The 21,832-nt window shown below is 43.9% G+C and overlaps 1 protein-coding gene and 1 long non-coding RNA gene across 13 annotated transcripts in view; one reads left to right on the forward strand and one right to left on the reverse strand.

Moving 5' to 3' along the window:
- The window catches only part of LOC140385777 (uncharacterized), a 42,711-nt gene extending 30,003 nt beyond the window's left edge, over positions 1-12,708 (forward strand). Inside the window, exon 3 of the long non-coding RNA XR_011933472.1 lies at positions 12,474-12,708. This is a non-coding gene — a long non-coding RNA (uncharacterized lncRNA). The remainder of the gene's footprint in view (positions 1-12,473) is intronic.
- adgrb1a (adhesion G protein-coupled receptor B1a) overlaps positions 1-21,832 on the reverse strand; it is an 888,347-nt gene that overhangs the window by 208,429 nt on the left and 658,086 nt on the right. For all 12 annotated transcript variants that reach the window (XM_072468272.1, XM_072468276.1, XM_072468275.1 and 9 more), the window contains one exon: positions 11,313-11,415. In XM_072468272.1, the coding sequence (XP_072324373.1) occupies positions 11,313-11,415 (103 nt within the window). The remainder of the gene's footprint in view (positions 1-11,312; positions 11,416-21,832) is intronic.

Below are 21,832 nucleotides of genomic sequence, written 5' to 3' on the forward strand. Positions count from 1 at the left end.
ATCTCAATTAATGTGGTTCAAGATTATCAGGACATGATAACAATCGGCTTTATCCACCAGGTTTGTCGTGTTGGGTGTTCCGATACACAAATGATCCAACACGGTTGTAGATGGTACAACTCTGTTTTATTGTCTTAAACAATAACAACTAATAACTGCTGGCTGAGGTTCGTGCTTCACCAGCTAGCCTGTGGACCCAGCCCTGTCACTATCTTGGTGAGGCACTCTGCACATGGTCTATGTCTGAGTGGCACGCTGTGAGCTCTGTGCTCTGAGCTATCTCCTGGTCGAATGAGCGGGAACTGTGGTGTTCCCTGTTTTATAGTGCGTGTGCTCTCAGTGGTGATTGGCTGCGATGTTGTGTGTGTGTTGGTTGGTCCAACTGCCTGTCCATCAGTGTGTGTGTGTGATTGCACCATGATATGCTAATGTGGATATCATGACAAGGTTGGCCTTATTTTAACATCTCCAACAACAACAATTTAACAATAACTAAATCCTTGCTAGTACATAGAATCACAGAATGGTTATAGCATGGAGGGAGGCCATACAAGCCACCTTTCTGCAAGAGAACTCAGCTAGCCCCATTCCACAAGCTTTTCTCAGAGTAATGTTCTCTCTGCTGGTGCTTGTCCAATGTGGTTTTGAAAGCCCCGAATGGATCTGTTTCCTCCACACTTTTTTATCCAGTGAGTGGTTAGAATCTGGAATGCACCGTTTAGGAGACGGGTTGGAGACGGACTCAATCATGGCTTTTGATACAGGGAAATGGACAAGCAACTGAAGGGGCATAAATCTGCAGGGCTGCACGGAAAGGGGTGAGGGGTTGGAGAGTGGGACTGGCTAAATTGCTCTTGCGGATGCTGGCATGGACGTCAACAGGCCGATTGATTACAGCACAGGAGGAGGACTAATTCTAACAGCTATCGCTCAATCAATCAAAAGAGTTTGAATGGTCACTTATTTAATTGCCATTTGTGGGGATCCTGCCGTGCACAGATTTCTTACCAGGTTTCCCTACATTAAACAGTGACTGCACTTCAAAACTACTTAATTGGACCAAAAGCATATTTGGACATGCTGAGATTGTGAAAGGGGTTCATAGGAATGTTTTTTTTCTATTTCTTTCACTGGGCCTCTGCTGGAAAGGAAGTGTGAGCTGATATTGCATGAGACAGCCAAATCTGCTAACATTCCTCATTTTTGCTCATGCATGGAGGAGCCTGGACATTTGGTCATGGTGCTAGAAGGTCACCAGTCAACAAAACTGGCATATACCAGGGAATGCTGAAAATTGCCCAAATATGTCCAGTCCTCAAAAGGCAGGACAAATCCAATTACAAATCCAATCTGGCCAATTACTGCCCCATAATCAGCAAAGTGATGAAGGGGGATTCTACAGTGCTAGCAAGCAGCATTTACTCAGCAATAATCTGCCCACTGACGTGCAGTTTTACCAGGACCACTCAGCTCCTAACCTCATTACAGCCTTGGTCCAAACATGGACAAAATTAGGAGAAACCAGGAGAAAGAAATTAGAGTATGAGGGGAAGCCAGCTAGGAACTTTAAAACAGATATCAACAGTTTCTCTAGACATTTAAACAGGAAAAAAAAGTAAAGTGTGTGTTGGTCCTTTGGAGAGCAAGAATGGGGAGCTAAGAGTATATAATAAGGAAATGGTGGATGAAATGGAACAGGTATTTTGCTCCTGTCTTCATCATGGAGAATACAAGAAACATTGCAGTAATAGCTATAAATTGGGAGGTGGAGGGGCGAGAGGAACTTGGGGAAATTATAATCATGCGGAAGCAGTACTGACCAGCTGGTGGAAGTGTGGGCTGACAAGTCTCCGGGTCTTGATGGATTTCATCCGAAGGTCTTAAAAGAGTTGGCTAAAGAGGTAGTAGATACGTTGGTGTTAATTTTCTAAAATTTACGAGATTCTGGAAAGGTTCCATCAGACTAGAAAGTAGCAAATGTTACTCCTCCTTTGAAGAAGGCAGAAAATAGGAAACTATAGGCCAGTTAGCCCGAAATCTGTTGCAGGGAAGATGCTAGAATCGGTCATGAAGGAAGTTATAGCTGGGCACTTAGGAAAAAGTAATCTGGAAGAGTCAGTATGGTTTGGGGAAAAGGAAATCATGTTTAACCAATTTACTGGAGGTCTTTGATGGAGTTACATGCACCGTGGACAAACCTCCAGGCATACTTTACCTGGATTTCCAGAAGACGTTTGATAAGGTGTCACATCAAACTTTATTGTGGAAAGTAAACATTCATGATGTATTGGGTAACATATTACCATGGGTTGAAGATTGGCTGGCTGGCAGAAATGTGAGTATGTATAAATGAGCCTGTGTCTGATTGGCAGAAATAAGTGGAGGCCCACTGGGCTTTGTGCCGGGCACTCAAATTTTTACAATTCATATCACTGACATAGGTGAGGGGAGCAAAGGCATGGTAGGTGAATTTGCAGGTGACACAAAGATAGGTAGGAAAGTATGTTGTGTAGAGTGCATAAGGAAGTTGCAGAAAGGTTTAGATAGGTTGAGTGAGTGGGCAAAAAATTGGCAGCTGACGTATAATGTGGTAAAATGTGAAAGTAGTTCACTTTGGCAGGAAGAATAAAAAAGCAGAGCATTACTTAAATGGAGAATCACTGCAGAATGCTGAGGTGAAGACGAATTTAGGTGTTCTCGTACGAGTCATAAAAAGGTTAGTGTGCAGATGCAGCACGCAATCAAAAAGGCGGATGGTAGCACAGTGGTTAGCACTGTTGCTTCACAGCGCCAGAGTCCCGGGTTCGATTCCCGCTTGGGTCACTGTCTGTGCGGAGTCTGCACGTTCTCCCCGTGTCTGCGAGGGTTTCCTCTGGGTGCTCCGGTTTCCTCCCACAAGTCCCGAAAGACGTGCTTGTTAGGTGAATTGGACATTCTGAATTCTCCCTCAGTGTACTCAAACAGGCGCCGGAATGTGGCGACTAGGGGATTTTCACAGTAACTTCATTGTAGTGTTAATGTAAGCATATTTGTGATAATAATAAAGTTTATTAATGGAATGCTTTCCTTTATTACATGAGGAATTGAATACAAAAGTAAAGATGTTTTTAAGTTATACAGGGCATTGGTGAGATCACAACGCAAATACTGTGTACAGTTTTGGTCTCCTTATTTAAGGAAGGATGTAAATGTGTTGGAGGTGGTTCAGAGGAAGTTTACTAGATGAGTACCTGCATTGAGATTATATTATGAGGATAGGTTGGAAAGGCTGTATTTGTTTCCACTAGAGTTTCGAAGAGTGAGGGGTGACGTGATTGAAGTATATAATATCCTAAATGGTATTGACAAGGTAGACATTGAAAGGATGTTTCCTCTTGTGAGTGAGTTTAAAATTAGAGGCCACCCTTTCAGGACAGAATTGAGGTGAAAAAGTTTCATCTTAGAAGGTTAAAGTTGCCGCTTCAGTGACATCCCATCCACTATCTTCATCATTCACTGCCTACACCACCGACACACAGTAGCAGCATTGCCTACCATCTACAAGTTTCTACCACCTACAAGATGCACTGCAGCAACTCCCTAAAGTTCTTTCAGTTTACACGATGGGTCAAAGGCCTCCTTCTGCATTGTAATAATTCTGTGATAGCACCCTCCAAAGCCACAACCTCTACCATCTAGAAGGACTAAGGCAGCAAATGCATGGGAACACCACATCTGCAAGTTTCCCACTAACAACACACCATCCTGCCTTGGAAGTATATTCCCATTCCTCAGCTGTTGCTGGGTTAAAATCATGGACTCCCTTCCTAACAGTACTGTGTGTGTGTCTACATCACATGGGGTACAATAGTTCAAGAAGGTAGCTCACGATCACCTTCTCTAAGACAAATAGGGATGGGCATTAAATGCTGGTCTTACCAGCAACCTTAACGTCACAGTGCAGAATTTAAAAACTACGCTCACATCCTTTGAGAGGGGAAAATAGGGCAGAAATTTGAAAGATGGAATGGGAGATTGCAGTCGTCAAAAATGAAATCAGCTATGAAACAGAAAGACACTCTCTAAACAAGGTTGAAAGTGTTTTACTGGAAATGCACGGCAAATCAGTTAATATTTGAAAAGGAATGGCAGCTGATTGACTTTTTAAGGCTCCAATCCCTCATTCCTGAGAGCAGATGGAGAGAAGATTACAAATCTTTACTCCCTCTTGCACATCTCTGCCATTGGATGTGTAGAATTATTTCTTGTATGTAACCTGAATACTTTTGACGATCAAGTCATGTGTATATAACCCACAAGCCTACTTATGAGCTAGCTCATCCAAACCTGGCTGGGCTATCTGCGTTGTGGACGAGACAACTTCCAATTCAATGTTACTCATGAGGATTGCAATTCCAATTTGACTCGGACAATCGTGGTCAGATTTAAGCATTCACTGAGGCGACAAAATGACCTCCTAGGCTAGTTTTTAGGCCATCGAAGATGAACATTTTCAATCCAAATTCTATCTCTCGGGGCACAGGGGTATCAGAGGTGCCAAAGAAAGCAACTCGAAAGCATTTAAAACACAAAAGATCGGACAACTGATGCTTGAGGAGGGGGATGGTGACATAACTGGTGGTACAGTGGTTAGACCTGCTGTCTCACTGCACCATAGATGCAGGTTCAATTCCGGCTTTGGGTGACTGTGAGGAGATTGCACCTTCTCCCTATTTCTGCATGGGTTTCCTCCCAGTGCTCCGGTTTTGTCCCACAGTCCAAAGATGCGCAGGTTAGAACATAGAACATAGAACAATACAGCGCAGTACAGGCCCTTCGGCCCACGATGTTGCACCGAAACAAAAGCCATCCAACCTACACTATGCCATTATCATCCATATGTTTATCCAATAAACTTTTAAATGCCCTCAATGTTGGCGAGTTCACCACTGTAGCAGGTAGGGCATTCCACGGCCTCACTACTCTTTGCGTAAAGAACCTACCTCTGACCTCTGTCCTATATCTATTACCCCTCAGTTTAAAGTTATGTCCCCTCGTGCTAGCCATATCCATCCGCGGGAGAAGGCTCTCACTGTCCACCCTATCCAACCCCCTGATCATTTTGTATGCCTCTATTAAGTCTCCTCTTAACCTTCTTCTCTCCAACGAAAACAACCTCAAGTCCATCAGCCTTTCCTCATAAGATTTTCCCTCCATACCAGGCAACATCCTGGTAAATCTCCTCTGCACCCGCTCCAAAGCCTCCACGTCCTTCCTATAATGCGGTGACCAGAACTGTACGCAATACTCCAAATGCGGCCGTACCAGAGTTCTGTACAGCTGCAACATGACCTCCCGACTCCGGAACTCAATCCCTCTACCAATAAAGGCCAACACTCCATAGGCCTTCTTCACAACCCTATCAACCTGGGTGGCAACTTTCAGGGATCTATGTACATGGACACCTAGATCCCTCTGCTCATCCACACTTTCAAGAACTTTACCATTAGCCAAATATTCCGCATTCCTGTTATTCCTTCCAAAGTGAATCACCTCACACTTCTCTACATTAAACTCCATTTGCCACCTCTCGGCCCAGCTCTGCAGCTTATCTATATCCCTCTGTAATCTGCTACATCCTTCCACACTATCGACAACACCACCGACTTTAGTATCGTCTGCAAATTTACTCACCCACCCTTCTGCGCCTTCCTCTAGGTCATTGATAAAAATGACAAACAGCAACGGCCCCAGAACAGATCCTTGTGGTACTCCACTTGTGACTGTACTCCATTCTGAACATTTCCCATCAACCACCACCCTCTGTCTTCTTTCAGCTAGCCAATTTCTGATCCACATCTCTAAATCACCCTCAATCCCCAGCCTCCGTATTTTTTGCAATAGCCTACCGTGGGGAACCTTATCAAACGCTTTGCTGAAATCCATATACACCACATCAACTGCTCTACCCTCGTCTACCTGTTCCGTCACCTTCTCAAAGAACTTAATAAGGTTTGTGAGGCATGACCTACCCTTCACAAAGCCATGCTGACTATCCCTGATCATATTATTCCTATCTAGATGATTATAAATCTTGTCTCTTATAATCCCCTCCAAGACTTTACCCACTACAGACGTGAGGCTCACCGGCCTACAGTTGCCGGGGTTGTCTCTGCTCCCCTTTTTGAACAAAGGGACCACATTTGCTGTCCTCCAGTCCTCTGGCACTATTCCTGTAGCCAATGATGACATAAAAATCAAAGCCAAAGGTCCAGCAATCTCTTCCCTGGCCTCCCATAGAATCCTAGGATAAATCCCATCAGGTCCCGGGGACTTATCTATTTTCAGCCTGTCCAGAATTGCCAACACCTCTTCCCTACGTACCTCAATGCCATCTATTCTATTAGCCTGGGGCTCAGCATTCTCCTCCACAACATTATCTTTTTCCTGAGTGAATACTGACGAAAAATATTCATTTAGTATCTCGCCTATCTCTTCAGACTCCACACACAATTTCCCATCCCTGTCCTTGACTGGTCCTACTCTTTCCCTAGTCATTCGCTTATTCCTGACATACCTATAGAAAGCTTTTGGGTTTTCCTTGATCCTTCCTGCCAAATACTTCTCATGTCCCCTCCTTGCTCGTCTTAGCTCTCTCTTTAGATCCTTCCTCGCTACCTTGTAACTATCCATCGCCCCAACCAAAACTTCACACCTCATCTTCACATAGGCCTCCTTCTTCCTCTTAACAAGAGATTCCACTTCCTTGGTAAACCACGGTTCCCTCGCTCGACGCCTTCCTCCCTGTCTGACCGGTACATACTTATCAAGAACACGCAGTAGCTGATCCTTGAACAAGCCCCACTTATCCAGTGTGCCCAACACTTGCAGCCTACTTCTCCACCTTATCCCCCCCAAGTCACGTCTAATGGCATCATAATTGCCCTTCCCCCAGCTATAACTCTTGCCCTGCGGTGTATACTTATCCCTTTCCATCATTAACGTAAACGTCACCGAATTGTGGTCACTGTCCCCAAAGTGCTCTCCTACCTCCAAATCCAACACCTGGCCTGGTTCATTACCCAAAACCAAATCCAACGTGGCCTCGCCTCTTGTTGGCCTGTCAACATATTGTTTCAGGAAACCCTCCTGCACACACTGTACAAAAAACGACCCATCTATTGTACTCGAACTATATCTTTTCCAGTCAATATTTGGAAAGTTAAAATCTCCCATAATAACTACCCTGTTACTTTCGCTCATATCCAGAATCATCTTCGCCATCCTTTCCTCTACATCCCTAGAACTATTAGGAGGCCTATAAAAAACTCCCAACAGGGTGACCTCTCCTTTCCTGTTTCTAACTTCAGCCCATACTACCTCGGCAGAAGAGTCCCCATCTAGCATCCTCTCCGCCACCGTAATACTGCTCTTGACTAGCAGCGCCACACCTCCCCCTCTTTTGTCTCCTTCTCTGAGCTTACTAAAACACCTAAACCCCGGAACCTGCAACATCCATTCCTGTCCCTGCTCTATCCATGTCTCCGAAATGGCCACAACATCGAAGTCCCAGGTACCAACCCACGCTGCCAGTTCCCCTACCTTGTTTCGTATACTCCTGGCATTGAAGTAGACACACTTCAAACCACCTACCTGAACACTGGCCCCCTCCTGCGATGTCAAATCTGTGCTCCTGACCTCTATACTCTCATTCTCCCTTACCCTAAAACTACAATCCAGGTTCCCATGCCCCTGCTGCATTAGTTTAAACCCCCCCAAAGAGCACTAACAAATCTCCCCCCCAGGATATTTGTGCCCCTCAGGTTCAGATGTAGACCATGCTGTCTGTAGAGGTCCCACCTTCCCCAGAAAGAGCCCCAGTTATCCAAAAATCTGAATCCCTCCCGCCTGCACCATCCCTGTGGTTAGGTTAGGTGGACTGACCATGTAAAATTGCCCCTTTATTGAGGGGATAGGGCGGAAGAGTGGATCTAGGGAGGGTGCTCTTTCAAAGGATCGATGCAGGCTCGTTGGGCCGAATGGCCTCCTTCTGCACCAAGGGGATTCAATGGATTCTATAATGGTAAAGTTGCTGGACTAGTAATCTAGTAGTCTGGACTCATAGCCCAGAGACAGAAGTTCAAATCCCAGTACAGCAGCTAGGAGAATTTATATTTTATTAATTAAATCTTACAAATAAAATAATTAATCTGGAATAAAATGCTAGCCTTATTAATATTAATTAATGAAACTACTGAATCTCGTTAAAAAAAAAATCTGATACACATACAGAGAAGTCATCTGCAATACCTGGTCTGCCTTCATGTAACTACATAGATCCACATTGTGTGGTTGACCCTTAACTTCTCTCTGAAATGGTCTAAGTGACTAAGTTAGTGGCAGCTCACCACTACCTGTTCAAGGGCAATAAATGCTGGTCTTACCAGCGAATCTCAAGTCCCAAGGTGAATTTTAAAAATGCAAGAGTGCACACTAGTTAACAATAAAAATTAGTTCCAATAATAAAGATAGAGGATGAAAGAATTGGGTGGGAAGAATAAGCAGAAATCAAGGCCTGGAAAGTTGTGCACCATTTTGGGAGCAGTCCAAGCAATGGCAACAAGCATGGCACCTCAATGGACAGTCAAGGTGGCCATGTGACCTCCTGCATCATTTGATAGCATCTCTGGTCCTTATCATCAACTGTGTTTCTTCCACAACTTTCAGTGATCACTTTAAGGTTAAGCTCTGATGTGTTTCTGACCATTGTGGCAGAAGGCTCCAGGAATAAGAACCTTCATTATGAAATCAAATTCAGGCAGCTGACACAGACGTAGGAAAGCAACAAAGTTCAACATATTGCTGATCATTCACTGCCATATATCAGGGGCAGGATTCCATCATGTGATAATGGGCCATTTGCCTGGAGAGAGGCATGGAGTAATCCAGTTTCTAGCCCCAAACGTCTAAAACTTGGTGCTTCTGTTCAGATTTATGGGGCGATTCTCCAATATTGGGCCCAAGAGTTCACGCCGTCGTGAACACTGTCGCATTTCACGACGGCGCGAACCGTGTCCGGTTACGTATGATTCAGGCCCCGACAGGGGTCCAGCACAGCACTGGAGCGGTTCACGCCGCTCCAGCCTCCTTTCGCGGCGCCAAATGGGCGCCGCGCCAACCCACACATGCGCAGTTGGGCCAGCTCAATCCTGCGCATGCGCAGTTGGGTCGCGCCATCCTGCGCATGTGCGGGGGATTTCTTTAGCACAGCAGCCCCAACTCAAGATGGAGTCGGTGTTCAGGGACCGGCCGTGCCAGAAAGCAGGCCCGGGGGGGGGAAACGTCGGCCCGCTGATCGGTGGGCCCCGATGGCGGGCCAGACCCCATCTGAGACCCCTCCACCCGGTGAAGGAGCCCTCTTCCCCCCCCACCCCCCTCACAGGCCGCCCCCCGACCGTTCCCGCAGAGTTTCCGCCGGCAGCGACCAAGGGTGAACGGCGTGGCGGGATTCTGAGGTAACGGCGCGGGCGCTCGGCCCATCCGGGCTGGAGAAATCGGCAGCCCCACCGATTCCAGCGGCCCGCAGCCGGTGCCGCGCCAAACACGCAGGTGCAAATGGCGCCGATTCTCTCCACCTAGGAGAGTCGCGCGCCGGCGTCGTGGCCCGGTTGCGACGATTATCCGGCCCGACGCGGGGCTCGGAGAATCGTCCCCCAAATAATTAATATTGAAGTTTAAAAATTGCAACATTGGAGTAGTTTCATATTACATTACACGATATCACTTCAGTTATCATGCCCATAATTACTGTAATACTTGTCTCATTGCAAACTGAAAACTCTTCGATAAGAAAATATTTATGGTTTTCCTGATAATCTGAAATAAAAACAGGAACATCTCTTTATTCTTGGATTTTGCATCTTTGGTGGTCTTAATTTGTTGCTCATCCCATTTTTTTGTTTTGGTCAATCCTGTCAAGCATTTTACAAATCTGGTGTTCCTATTTTGAATGCCAATATTTTCGTTAAGAGTCCCTACCTTCTCAGAATTTGACCAATGCTGAATGTTTACAGTGGTATATTTGATACATTCTTGCAGCATCCAAGTTGAAATTTTAAAAAATAAAATGAGGATAATGGCATTAAAAGTGTCAGCTGGGCTCAGCTGCCTTGGAGCAAGAGAGATGTAATTCAAAACTGGAGCGTACAAACTGGCTGACAATCCAGTGCCATATTGTCAATTGCAATGTCCTTGGAGGCAGGTATCAAATGAAAACCATGTTCTGCTGATTTAGGTGGAAGTGAAAGGCCCTTGGCACTCTTTAAAGAACAGGATTTTTCCCACAAGCAATGTGAATAAAAAAAATGGTCAGTGATGTTTCACCTGATTGCTGCTAAATCTTGCTCCAAGCTAAATGGGTTCCACCTATGCCAACGTAAGACAAGTTATTGCACCATTCTAAAGTAATTCACTGCGTGTGAAATGCTCGGAGATGTTTTCGAGTCCTGATGAAGCACTTTTTGAGAATACAAGCTTTTCTATTTTAAATGTAAAAAAAAAAAAAATTTAGAGTACCTATTTATTTCTTTTCCAATTCAGGGGCAATTTAGCGTGGCCAATCCACCTATCCTGCACATCTTTGGTTTGTGGGAGTGAGGCCCACGCAGACACAGGGAGAATGTGCAAACTCCACATGGACAGTGACCCAGGGCCCCGGCATCGTTAGGCAGCAGTGCTAACTACTGCGCCGCCATGGCCTTTCTTTTAAAGGAAAACTAAACATGGAATCTGCACTCGTATAGAGCCTTCCATGACCTCAGGATACCTCAAAATGCCTCATAGTCAATGAAGGATTTGAAGTTCAGTCACTGTTGGAAAGTGGGAAGCCTGGCAGCCAATTTGAACAACAGCAATGAAATGAATGGCTGGATCATTTGCTCTCGGTATTGGTCGAGGGTGAAATGTTGGGAAACGCCTGCTCTTCTTCAAATCGAACCATGGGATCTTTGCGTTCGCCCGAGAGGGAAGCCTCAGTTCAACATCTCATCGGCAAGTCTAACTACACAGCATTCCCTCAGTATTGCACTGAAGTACCAGTCTAGATTAGGTGCAAGTCTCTTTCGTAGAACTTGAAGCTACAACCTATTGAGCCCAGGTTGATAGCCGCAGTTATGAATAAACCACAATTATTTTCTCAGATTTCAGTTTTCTAACTCTCTTCATGATACCTCGAGTCTCTTCAGTCTAAAAATGTTTAAAGTTAAAACACCGAGATGCATGCCGACCAAATAACATGTGCATACAGTGCATGTAGTTAAAAATGAATCACTTACCTTATTTCTTGTCTGAGTTTGTCCTATCAGGATGAGAGCATTTGATGAAATGATTGACAGGCAGAAGTTTATTAAAATTACCGACCGTTCTGACCGAATGTACCTGCAATGTACATTAGAAACAAAAGTTACAATCTATGATATTACTTTGTTAATTGTATAAATTAAGGTTATGTGTCTCGAGTAGGGGGCAGGGTGGGGGGGGGGGGGGGGACATACTCATTGGATAATTGATTGTGCACACATAAAGAGGCACTTCTGTGAGAGCAGATTGTTTACCCCTATTTGACGCTACATTCGCAACTGGGTGCCCCAAGAGACTCAGCATGCAGTGATTGACGATACCCTCTGTGACCCGCAGGGGCTGGAGTGCATCACCAGCCACAGAAATTACATTTTAATTTAATTTTCTAAGTTTCCTCTAATGTTTTGAATTTTTTCTGCAGCAATGCCCCTTTAAGGGGCTGTTAGCTTGTTTATTAGTCTAAAGGCTAAACACTGCGGATGCTGGAAATCTGAAAATGCTGGAAAACCTTTGCAGGTCTCACAGCACCAGTGGAGGGGAAAACAGAGTTAACGTTTTGAGTCCAGAATGACTTCACTTCGGAACTCTAGGTTCCAAAGAACAGTCATGCTGGACTTGCAAACGATAATTCAGGCCTGGATTTTCCAGTCAAATTGTCGTCGGTCAGACAAACATTTGACGCACAAACCAATGGGAAAATCTCGGCCCCTGTTTCTATCGCCACAGACACTGTCGGGCCTGCTGAGAATTTTGTGTTCATTAGTTTATTTTTAACTGATTTACTCCATGGAGTATAAAAGGGCACTTGGCTATAGACATATTCGTCTGAAAATCTTGTCTGATCTTGGAAGCTAAGTAGACTCAGATCTGCTTTATACTTGGAATGGGAAACCACCTCAGAAAACCAGGTGCAAGTTGGCTCTTGTTGCTGGGGGAGGCTGCTCACATCACTCTGCTCCACCTTCACTCTGCTCCTCAATTGGTAGGCTGCCCCTTTGTCCACTGGTACGCTTGACCCTCTTGTGCAACTGGCAAAGCATAGGTATTGGAGTGCATCTTCAGCCCCAGGGACAGTTTTTTTAAATTTAAATGTTAAGTTTCAGACTTATAATATTAATCTTTATTGTCACACGTAGGCTTACATTTACATGCAATGAAGTTACTGTGAAAAGTCCCGAGTCGCCACATTCCGGCACCTGTTCGAGTATACGGACGGAGAATTCAGAATATCCAATTCACCTGACGGCACGTCTTTCAGGACTTGTGGGAGGAAACCGGAGCACCCGGAGGAAACCCACGCAGACACAGGGAGAACGGGCAGACTCCATACAGACAGCGACCCATGCCGGGAATCGAACCTGGGACCCTGGAGCTGTGAAGAAACAGTGCTACCCACTGTGCTAACATGCTTGGTGCCCCTTTGAGGGGGCTTTTAAAGAGTTAATTTGTTTATATTATTGTTCTTACTGGCACTTACTGACTCTGTGTGGGGGGCGGGTGTTCTAAAGTTCGGAGCTATTCTTTTATGTCACCTCAGTTTGTGAATAAATCTAAATCTGAGCAAGGGTTGACTCCTAGACTCTTCTTTCACCCACTGGCTCTAACACGTTTAACATGGTGAAGGTTGAAAAGTAGGATTTTATTTCAAAGACAAAACATAGGAACGTAGAATTAGGAGCAGAAGTAGGCAGTTCAGCCCTTCAAGCCTCCTCCGCCAATCAACTACTGATCTCTTCCTGGTCTCAAATTCATCTCCCTACCTGTTCCCCATATCCCTTTAACCTGTGTTTTTTAGAAATCAGAAATATTACAACATTACAACTATTACAGAAGATTACAATGGGGGAGGCAGTGGCGTAGTGGTATTATCCCTGGACTAGTAATCCAGAGACCTAGAGTCATGCTCTGGGGACCCAGGTTCGAATCCTGTCATGGCAGATGGTGAAATTTGAATTCAATAAAACTCTGGAAATAAAAGTGTAAAAGGTGACCACTGTCGATTGTCATAAAAACCCATCTAGTTCACTAATGCCGTTTAGAGAAGGAAATCTATCATTCTTACCTGGCCTGGCCTACATTTGACACCAGATGGGCAATAAATGGGGAATAAAGGGATTAAGGGTTATGGTGTTCAGGCCGGAAAGTGGAGCTGAGTCCACAAAAGATCAGCCATGGTCTCATTGAATGGCGGAGCAGGCTCGAGGGGCCAGATGGCCTACTCCTGCTCCTAGTTCTTATGTTCTTATGCTGGCCCAGCCAGTGATGCCCACATCCCATGAACCAATAAAAACAAATCTGAGTAGCTTTTATGCAGAATTTCTGAAAGCAAGTGCAAATTACCAGGGCATGACCACCCACCGATATTCTCAGAGTCTGAAACTTATGGCGAGTTGAAAAATTAAGTGGATATGTGGACAAGCTACGACCTTGGCACTATTGCTTCCGAACAAAAGTAAATTCAGAAGCAAAGCAATTTGTAAGCTGGAAGCTGGTCAAAGAGGACTGAGGAAGGTTTGGCTCTTCTATTAGATTTCAAGGATGAAATTTACCAGAAAGATGATCTATTGAATGGCCAGATATTTCAAAAGACAGACTGAGATTCCTTGGAGGAATAGTTGGTGAACTTTAAAAGATTGCAGAAATTCAATTTGGAGATTCCGTGTTCAGGGCTCATGTTTAAATTACTGGATTGTGCGTGTTGCACATGCTCAGGTCTGAGGTTCCTGGCATACGACACGCTTTCGAAGGAGTTGTTGACTGCCATAAAAAAAATACAGTGGAAACATTCCTTGATTGCACAGATGGGACATTCCGTGTTGTCATGAAGAATGGAGGATCCAAGAATTGCAGAATATCTCAACCATCCAGAATCTGGATGCAAGTATCAGTACAAAGTAACAGTTACAAATAGAAGGAATGAGGATGAAAATACTTTTAGCTTCAGTGGACACCATAAGAGATGCTGCACAATCTCAGCTGGTCTGTCAGCATCTGTGGAAAGAGAACGGAGCTAACGTTTCGAGTCTGGATGAGATGGTTGAGGCACGATCAATTGAACAAAGACTAGAGTTGGATACAACTGAGGCTTTATTGCTCCAAAATGTGTGGCCTCCCACAACAGCTGGCGAAATGGCTGCTGAATGGAGGACACACATGCTTATACTCTGCCTACTGGCAGAGCCAGCAGGCAGGGACTACCGGCGAACCTGTAGTACAGGCCCTACCTTACATCACCTAATACAGGTGCAACAGTGGTTTGCCACAATGGTAGGATTGAAGCAGCAACAGGTGAATGAATCCCAAGAATCTCTGGGGTAGATTTTAACAGAATGTCATTATGCTGGGAACTGTCCAAGTGGGACAGCAGGGTTCTTGGAAGTGAGGCATGACACAAAAAAGTTGAAGGCTGAAGATGATGATCAGTTGGAAGGAACTGCACTTGCCAAAAGAACATTTGGGCTCCAGTGATGTATGTATTCGTCACAGATTTATTTCAGTGTGCAGTGTTAGATTGGGGCTGCACCTCAACAGTGGGTGGAATGGGTTGGCTAAAATGGTATCCAGATTCACTCATGAATGAATATTGATGAAAGGTCAAGGAGTGTGAAAGTTCTCCTTGTTTTAAGTTCAGGGATGACAATGCATTGAGGGCACTAAAACAGTGATGATTCGATGCAAAATATCTGGAGCAAGCCACTTTATTAAATGTTGTCTTTAGTGAGGTACTTTTGCTGTTCAATAAGCTTTCCATGAAAAAGGCACAAATTAACTGGGTATGGAGTATAATAATGCAATTGTTTTTGGAAAGTCAGTGGATCTGTAGTTTACCCAATTAGGGCATTTTTGTATCCCCTTATCAAGACCTCATTTTTCTAACCATAATTTTGGAGAGGTTTGAATGGCATCAAGTGATAAGAATCAGAGAGCAAAAAAGCAAATTGTCTCAAAGTTGCCCGGACAATTTGTTCACCCTTCTTGTCAACAATACAAATCCTACTGAAAAGATATAGGTGTGGTTGATGAGTAATATACAAGGCTCAAAGAAAATGCAGCAAAATGTGAAATTTATAAAAAATATCATGGGACATGACCATGTCCTATTGGTTTGCCTTCCTTTACTTTAATGAGGTGGTTGCCATGAATCTAAAGTTATGGGACAACGCTAAAGTTATGTAAATTTTAAACCTTATAGACATATGGCAATCAGATGTCTTTCAACAGTAATATATAATAAGGATGAAGGGGCGAGTGCAGATAAAGTTGTGGAAGAGCGGATTGGGACCAGTCTTGGGCACCAGCTAGGTTTCTTGCTGATAATGAATGAAAATTTGCAAATGACGAGTTTAGAAACTTGTACGAAAACATGACAACCTGGTTATGAACACCACATCGAAAAGCCCTCTCAGCAATATACTCTGTGAAATAAATGGATCTGTGCAGAAAAGCTCTTGCAAATGAGGCTCATAAGGATAATGAGAGGCTACTTGTTCAGAGCTTCGACGAGGAACTTAGTACTCAGTGCTCCAGATGTTACAGTGGACTTCCCACAGTGGAAAGATAATTCTGAAAGTCTTTTTTTTAAACCTCTTTTGGCCACAGATTGTGAGTGTTTTCTTGCACTGTGAAAAGTTTCAGAAGTGCTTCTGGAACTGTCTGAAAAGGCAAGTAATGCAGAAAGGAAACTATGGAAACTAAAAATAATGGATTTATGGCCTGAATGATATCGAGTGTGTGGTATTTCTTGGTGAAATTTGTTTTGCTAAAAGTGGGTTGTGTCCAACCAAAAGCGGAACTTGCAATGGTTTTTATTGGAATCGAAAAGAGAAACTTCAGGCATCGTCATGATGCGCATTGATGATTTCTTATGGGGCAGTATTGTAGAATTTCAGAAATGTGTCATTAATAAGATTAAAATGGAACTTCAGATGGGAATCCAGGCTTCAGGAACTTTTAAATACATTGGTTTCAACATTAACATTAGGCCAAGAGTAACTTTGAATATTTTGTGAGGATTACTCCTATTCCTATTAATCATGCTCGGTTATCACAGAAAGATGATGTCACATCTAAAGAAGAGACAATGCAGCTTGATTGGTCAGTTGAATTGGTTATGCGCTCAGACAGGACCAGGTACTGGTTTTGAAGCACTGAAACTAATACTACAATGAAGCACCCCAACGTTAAAGCTAATTTGCAGGCAAATAAAACACAGAAAAAAAATTCTATGGAGACATGCACATAACTTAAGTTTCTGTCTTGAGTGACTGAAAGAACATGAAATTGTTTTTTGTGATGCTTATCATGGTAATCTTCCGAATGGGAATTCAAGTGAACTGAGTTTTACAAGTGGGTGAAAATGGAAAATTTAGCATGGGAAGTGAAGGAAATAAATTTAAAAATTGGTGGTTAAATGTACTTCAGCTGAAGGAACACCAGCTCTTGGAGTGGAAGCAGTGGACAGGAGGTTCTATTAGTTAACGATTTGTGGGGAAATTCTATACAAGGTATATACTGAACATAGTCTGTCAATTGAATGTTACATAGATAATTGCTCCTTGTGAGATAACATTCACTCGACAAATGTGCAAGGGTAAAAAAAAAGTCTGGATTGACCTTGCCAACATGAAAAAAATGCTGGAACTAAAAGGAAATTGCCCTGATCATATGGGTTGATATAAGTCATCAAATATACATCTGTTTCATGAACAGGAGTGCACGGGCCAAAAGAAGAAAGGTGTCTCACAATGCAATGCTTCATAGAGAATACAAAAAATAGTGTTTTTGTTTTTCAATTTGTTTGTGAATACTATTTATGTTTCATTTGAATCAGTTAATTGTATACATTGAAATGTCTTGAACCAACTCAAAAGAGACACTTAATGACACTGGTGGTGTGTTGCAGAGTTCGGAACTATACTTTTATAATGTCTCACTGTGAATAAATCTAAAACAGAGTAAGGATTGCAGTTCTGATATCTTGATAGAGTGGATATTAGCATCAAGGGCTAAATAGCTGGTTTGTAATGCAGAACAAGGCAGCAGCGCGGGTTCAATTCCCGTACCGGCCTCCCCGAACAGGTGCCGGAATGTGGCGACTAGGGGCTTCTCACAGTAACTTCATTGAAGCCTACTTGTGACAATAAGCAATTATTATTATTATTCCTTCGCCAAGTGGCTGTAAGATGTTTAACATGCTTGTGAAAGATCAGTAGCCATATAGCCAATATTTGGCATGATTTCTCAATTATTTTGCCTTTACCCACCCTCTTCAATGTGAAGCCTAATAAAATGATTGCAATGAAGGAAGATCAGTTGGATATTTTAACTTCAGGTTTTTCCTAAAGGGTCAGATTTGCCAAATGTTAGCTCGTCCTTGTAACCACATCTGGACACATTGGCCTCCTCATGGCGGGACCGGCTCTAGCAGATTCAGCGGCCTAGCCTAAAGTCGACTGACGCTTGGCTGGACCGGATGATCCTGGCAGTGGGCAAGGCTGGACAATTCTGAAACCTAATTTACTACAAGTGTGCATGTGTGAAAGTTGGGCGAGATCAGGTTCAACTTCAGCTGTAATGCCTCTGCAGTCAAATAGCTTGTTGACAATGACTGGGGTCACATGTGAAAATGAGTAATTTCACTTGTCAATAGACCCAGAGGATGAGCAGTGACCATGTAATTATATTCCAGCAAGAAGTCAAGTTTCACTACTGGGGGGGCAATAAGTGCGATAAGGGGGGGGGGGCGGGGTGGGGAGGAGGAGGAAAGAGTATTAGGGCTGAAGGTTGGAAGACAGAGAGGAAAATTTAATGTTCAGCAGCATAAGTTACATTCAATTGGACCAGAGATATTCTGATGTGTACTTTACTCTTCTCTCTCCAAGGTCCTGAATCAAAATCTCCAATAAATATTGTGCTGTCATAAACATCACAAACATGGCCTGTTGACGACAATTTCAAAATCTATAGTTTCCAATTTTCATAGTAAATCTAAAAATAGACCACAAATTACCTTTGCATTTCAATTCAACTTTTGTTAAAAAGAAATAAACTAGTCAATCTCAGACCGACCAAACACTATGATGGGCTTCAATCATATTGGATTTGACTTCCAAATAAATGGTTGATTTGCTGATAATACAGAGTAAATGTCAACTACAAGGGAGATTTAAAAAGCGCGGGAGGAGAGAGCCGGTTCAGCGAAAACAGCGCCGGAGGAGAGAGCCGGGAGATTTAAAAAGCGCGGGAGGAGAGAGCCGGTACAGCGAAAACAGCGCCGGAGGAGAGAGCCGGGAGATTAAAAAAGCGCGGGAGGAGAGAGCCGGGAACAGAGTGCATCTGAGTTTCGGTGAGTGACTGAGTTTGGGCGAGTGGCGAGAGAGGGCTGTGTTTTTGTTGGTGTTCGGGTTTATCCTTGAGGTTCTATAAAGAAATGTTTTTTTTAAATATTTAAATTAATTAACTGGTTGAATATGGCTGGACAGGTGATGTGCTGTTGCTATATGATGATGGAACTGGTGGATCCCATTGAGACCGTCAGTGACCACATCTGCAGCAAGTGTTGGCTGCTCGAGGAACTTCGGCTCAGAATTGATGAGCTGGAGACCGAGCTGCACACACTGCGGCACATCAGGGAGGGGGAACATTACCTGGACGCTTTGTTTCAGGAGGCAGTCACACCCGGTAGAATAAGTACTGTTAATTCGGACAATGGTCAGGGACAGAGTGGTGTGACTGCAAGGGAGGCAGGTAGGGGGATCCTGAGATTAGGAGTTGAGGAGCCTCAGCCCTTGACCTTGTCCAACAGGTATGAGGTACTTGCTCCCTGTGTGGATGAGGAAGAGGGCTGTAGGGAGGATGCGTGACTGACCACTGCACCGTGGTACAGGAAGCCATTCAAGAGGGAGGAGCAAAAAGACAAGTGGTAGTTGTAGGGGATTCTATAATTAGGGGGATTGATGGCATCCTTTGTAAGCCAGATCGAGAGTCCCGCATGGTATGTTGCCTGCCCGGTGCCAGGGTGAGGGACATCTCTGATCGGCTTGAAAGAATTTTGGAGAGGGAGGGGGAGGATCCAGTTGTTGTGGTCCACGTTGGGACTAACAACATAGGTAAGACCAGGAAAGAGGACCTGTTTGGGGATTATCAAACACTAGGGACTAAATTAAAGAACAGGTCCTCCAGGGTTATAATCTCTGGATTACTACCCGAGCCACGTGCCAATTGGCATAGGGTTGAGAAAATTAGAGAAATTAACACGTGGCTAAAGCAGTGGTGCGGGAAAGAGGGATTCCATTTCATGGGGCATTGGCATCAGTACTGGGGCAGGAGGGACCTGTACCGTTGGGACGGTCTTCACCTGAACCATTCTGGGACCAGTGTTCTAGCGAATAGGATAAATAGGTTGGTCACAAGGACTTTAAACTAGCAAGTTGGGGGGAAGGGAAATGTAAAGCTATGGACAGTATAATGGTTAATGGAGATCAAGGCAGCAGGTTACGTGACAGGTTATTATGTAGAGATATGGGTTCAAAGACAAGGAAAATTAGGAGAAAGGGTAAGAGGAAAAATAAATTGCGAAAATTTACTGATCAAGGTGTTAGGATTCATAACAAAGACATAAAAAACAGCATAAGTGTACTTTACCTGAATGCTCGTAGTATACGAAATAAGGTAAATGAGTTGATGGCGCAAATCATCGTGAATGACTATGATTTAGTGGCCATTACTGAAACATGGTTAAAAGATGGTCATGACTGGGCGTTAAATATCCAAGGGTATCAGACTATACGAAAGGATAGAATGGACGGTAAGGGCGGTGGTGTAGCTTTGTTGTTTAAGGATGGCACCCGGGCAATAGTAAGGGATGATATTGGTGCTATGGAGGACAAGGTTGAATCAATTTGGGTGGAAATCAGGAATAGTAAGGTGAAAAGGTCACTGATAGGAGTAGTCTATAGGCCACCAAATAGTAACAGGATGGTAGGGCAGGCAATAAGCAAAGAAATAACAGATGCATGTAGAAATGGTACAGCGGTTATCATGGGAGATTTTAATCTGCATATCGATTGGTTTAAACAGGTTGGTAAAGGCAGCCTTGAGGAGGAGTTTATAGAATGTGCCCGGGATAATTTCCTGGAACAGTATGTAATGGACCCTACAAGGGAACAAGCGGTCCTCGATCTGGTCCTGTATAATGAGGCAGGATTGATTAATGATCTCATAGTTCGGGATCCTCTTGGAAGGAGCGACCACAATATGGTGGAATTTAAAATACAGTTGGAGGATGACAAGGTAAAACCAAACACTAGTGTTTTGTGCTTAAACAAAGGTGATTACAATGGGATGAGAGAAGAACTAGCTAAGGTAGACTGGGAGCAAAGACTTCATGGTGAAGCAGTTGAGGAACAGTGGAGAACCTTCCGAGCGATCTTTCACAGAGTTCAGAAAAGGTTCATACCGACAAAAAAGAAAGACGGTAGAAAGGGGAAAAATCGACCGTGGATATCTAAGGAGGTGAGGGAGACTATCAAATTGAAGGAAAAAACATACAAAGTGGCAAAATTTAGTGGGAGACTAGAGGACTGGGAAGTCTTTAGGGGACAACAGAAAGCTACTAAAAAAGCCATAAAGAAGAGTAAGGTAGACTATGAAAGTAAACTGGCTCAGAACATAAAAGCAGATAGTAAAAGCTTCTACAAATATATAAGACAAAATAGAGTGGCTAAGGTAAATATTGGTCCTTTGGAAGATGAGAAGGGAGATTTAATAATAGGAGACGGGGAAATGGCGGAGGAGCTGAACAGGTTTTTTGGGTCAGTCTTCACAGTGGAGGACACAAATAACATGCCAGTGACTGATGGAAATAAATATATGATAGGTGAGGACCTTGAGATGATTGTAATCACTAAGGAGGCAGTATTAGGCAAGCTAATGGGGCTAAAGGTAGACAAGTCTCCTGGCCCTGATGGGATGCATCCCAGAGTGTTAAAAGAGATGGCTAGGGAAATTGTAAACGCACTAGTGATAATTTATCAAAATTCACTAGACTCTGGGGTGATCCCAGAGGATTGGAAAGTAGCAAACGTGACACCACTGTTTAAAAAAGGAGGTCGGCAGAAAGCGGGTAAGCTTAACATTGGTTGTAGGGAAAATGCTGGAATCTATCATTAAGGAGGAAATAGCGGGGCACCTGGAGGGAAATTGTCCCATTGGGCAGACGCAGCATGGGTTCACAAAGGATAGGTCGTGTCTGACTAATTTGGTAGAATTTTTTGAGGACGTTACCAGTGCAGTAGATAACGGGGAGCCAATGGATGTGGTATATCTGGATTTCCAGAAAGCTTTTGACAAGGTGCCACACAAGAGGTTGCTGCATAAACTAAAGATGCATGGCATTGAGGGTAAAGTGGTAGCATGGGTAGTGGATTGGTTAACTAACAGAAAGCAGAGAGTGGGGATAAATGGGTATTTCTCTGGTTGGCAACCTGTAACTAGT

Source organism: Scyliorhinus torazame, chromosome 11 (genome assembly GCF_047496885.1).
Source record: "Scyliorhinus torazame isolate Kashiwa2021f chromosome 11, sScyTor2.1, whole genome shotgun sequence".
Taxonomy (NCBI): Eukaryota; Metazoa; Chordata; class Chondrichthyes; order Carcharhiniformes; family Scyliorhinidae; genus Scyliorhinus; species Scyliorhinus torazame.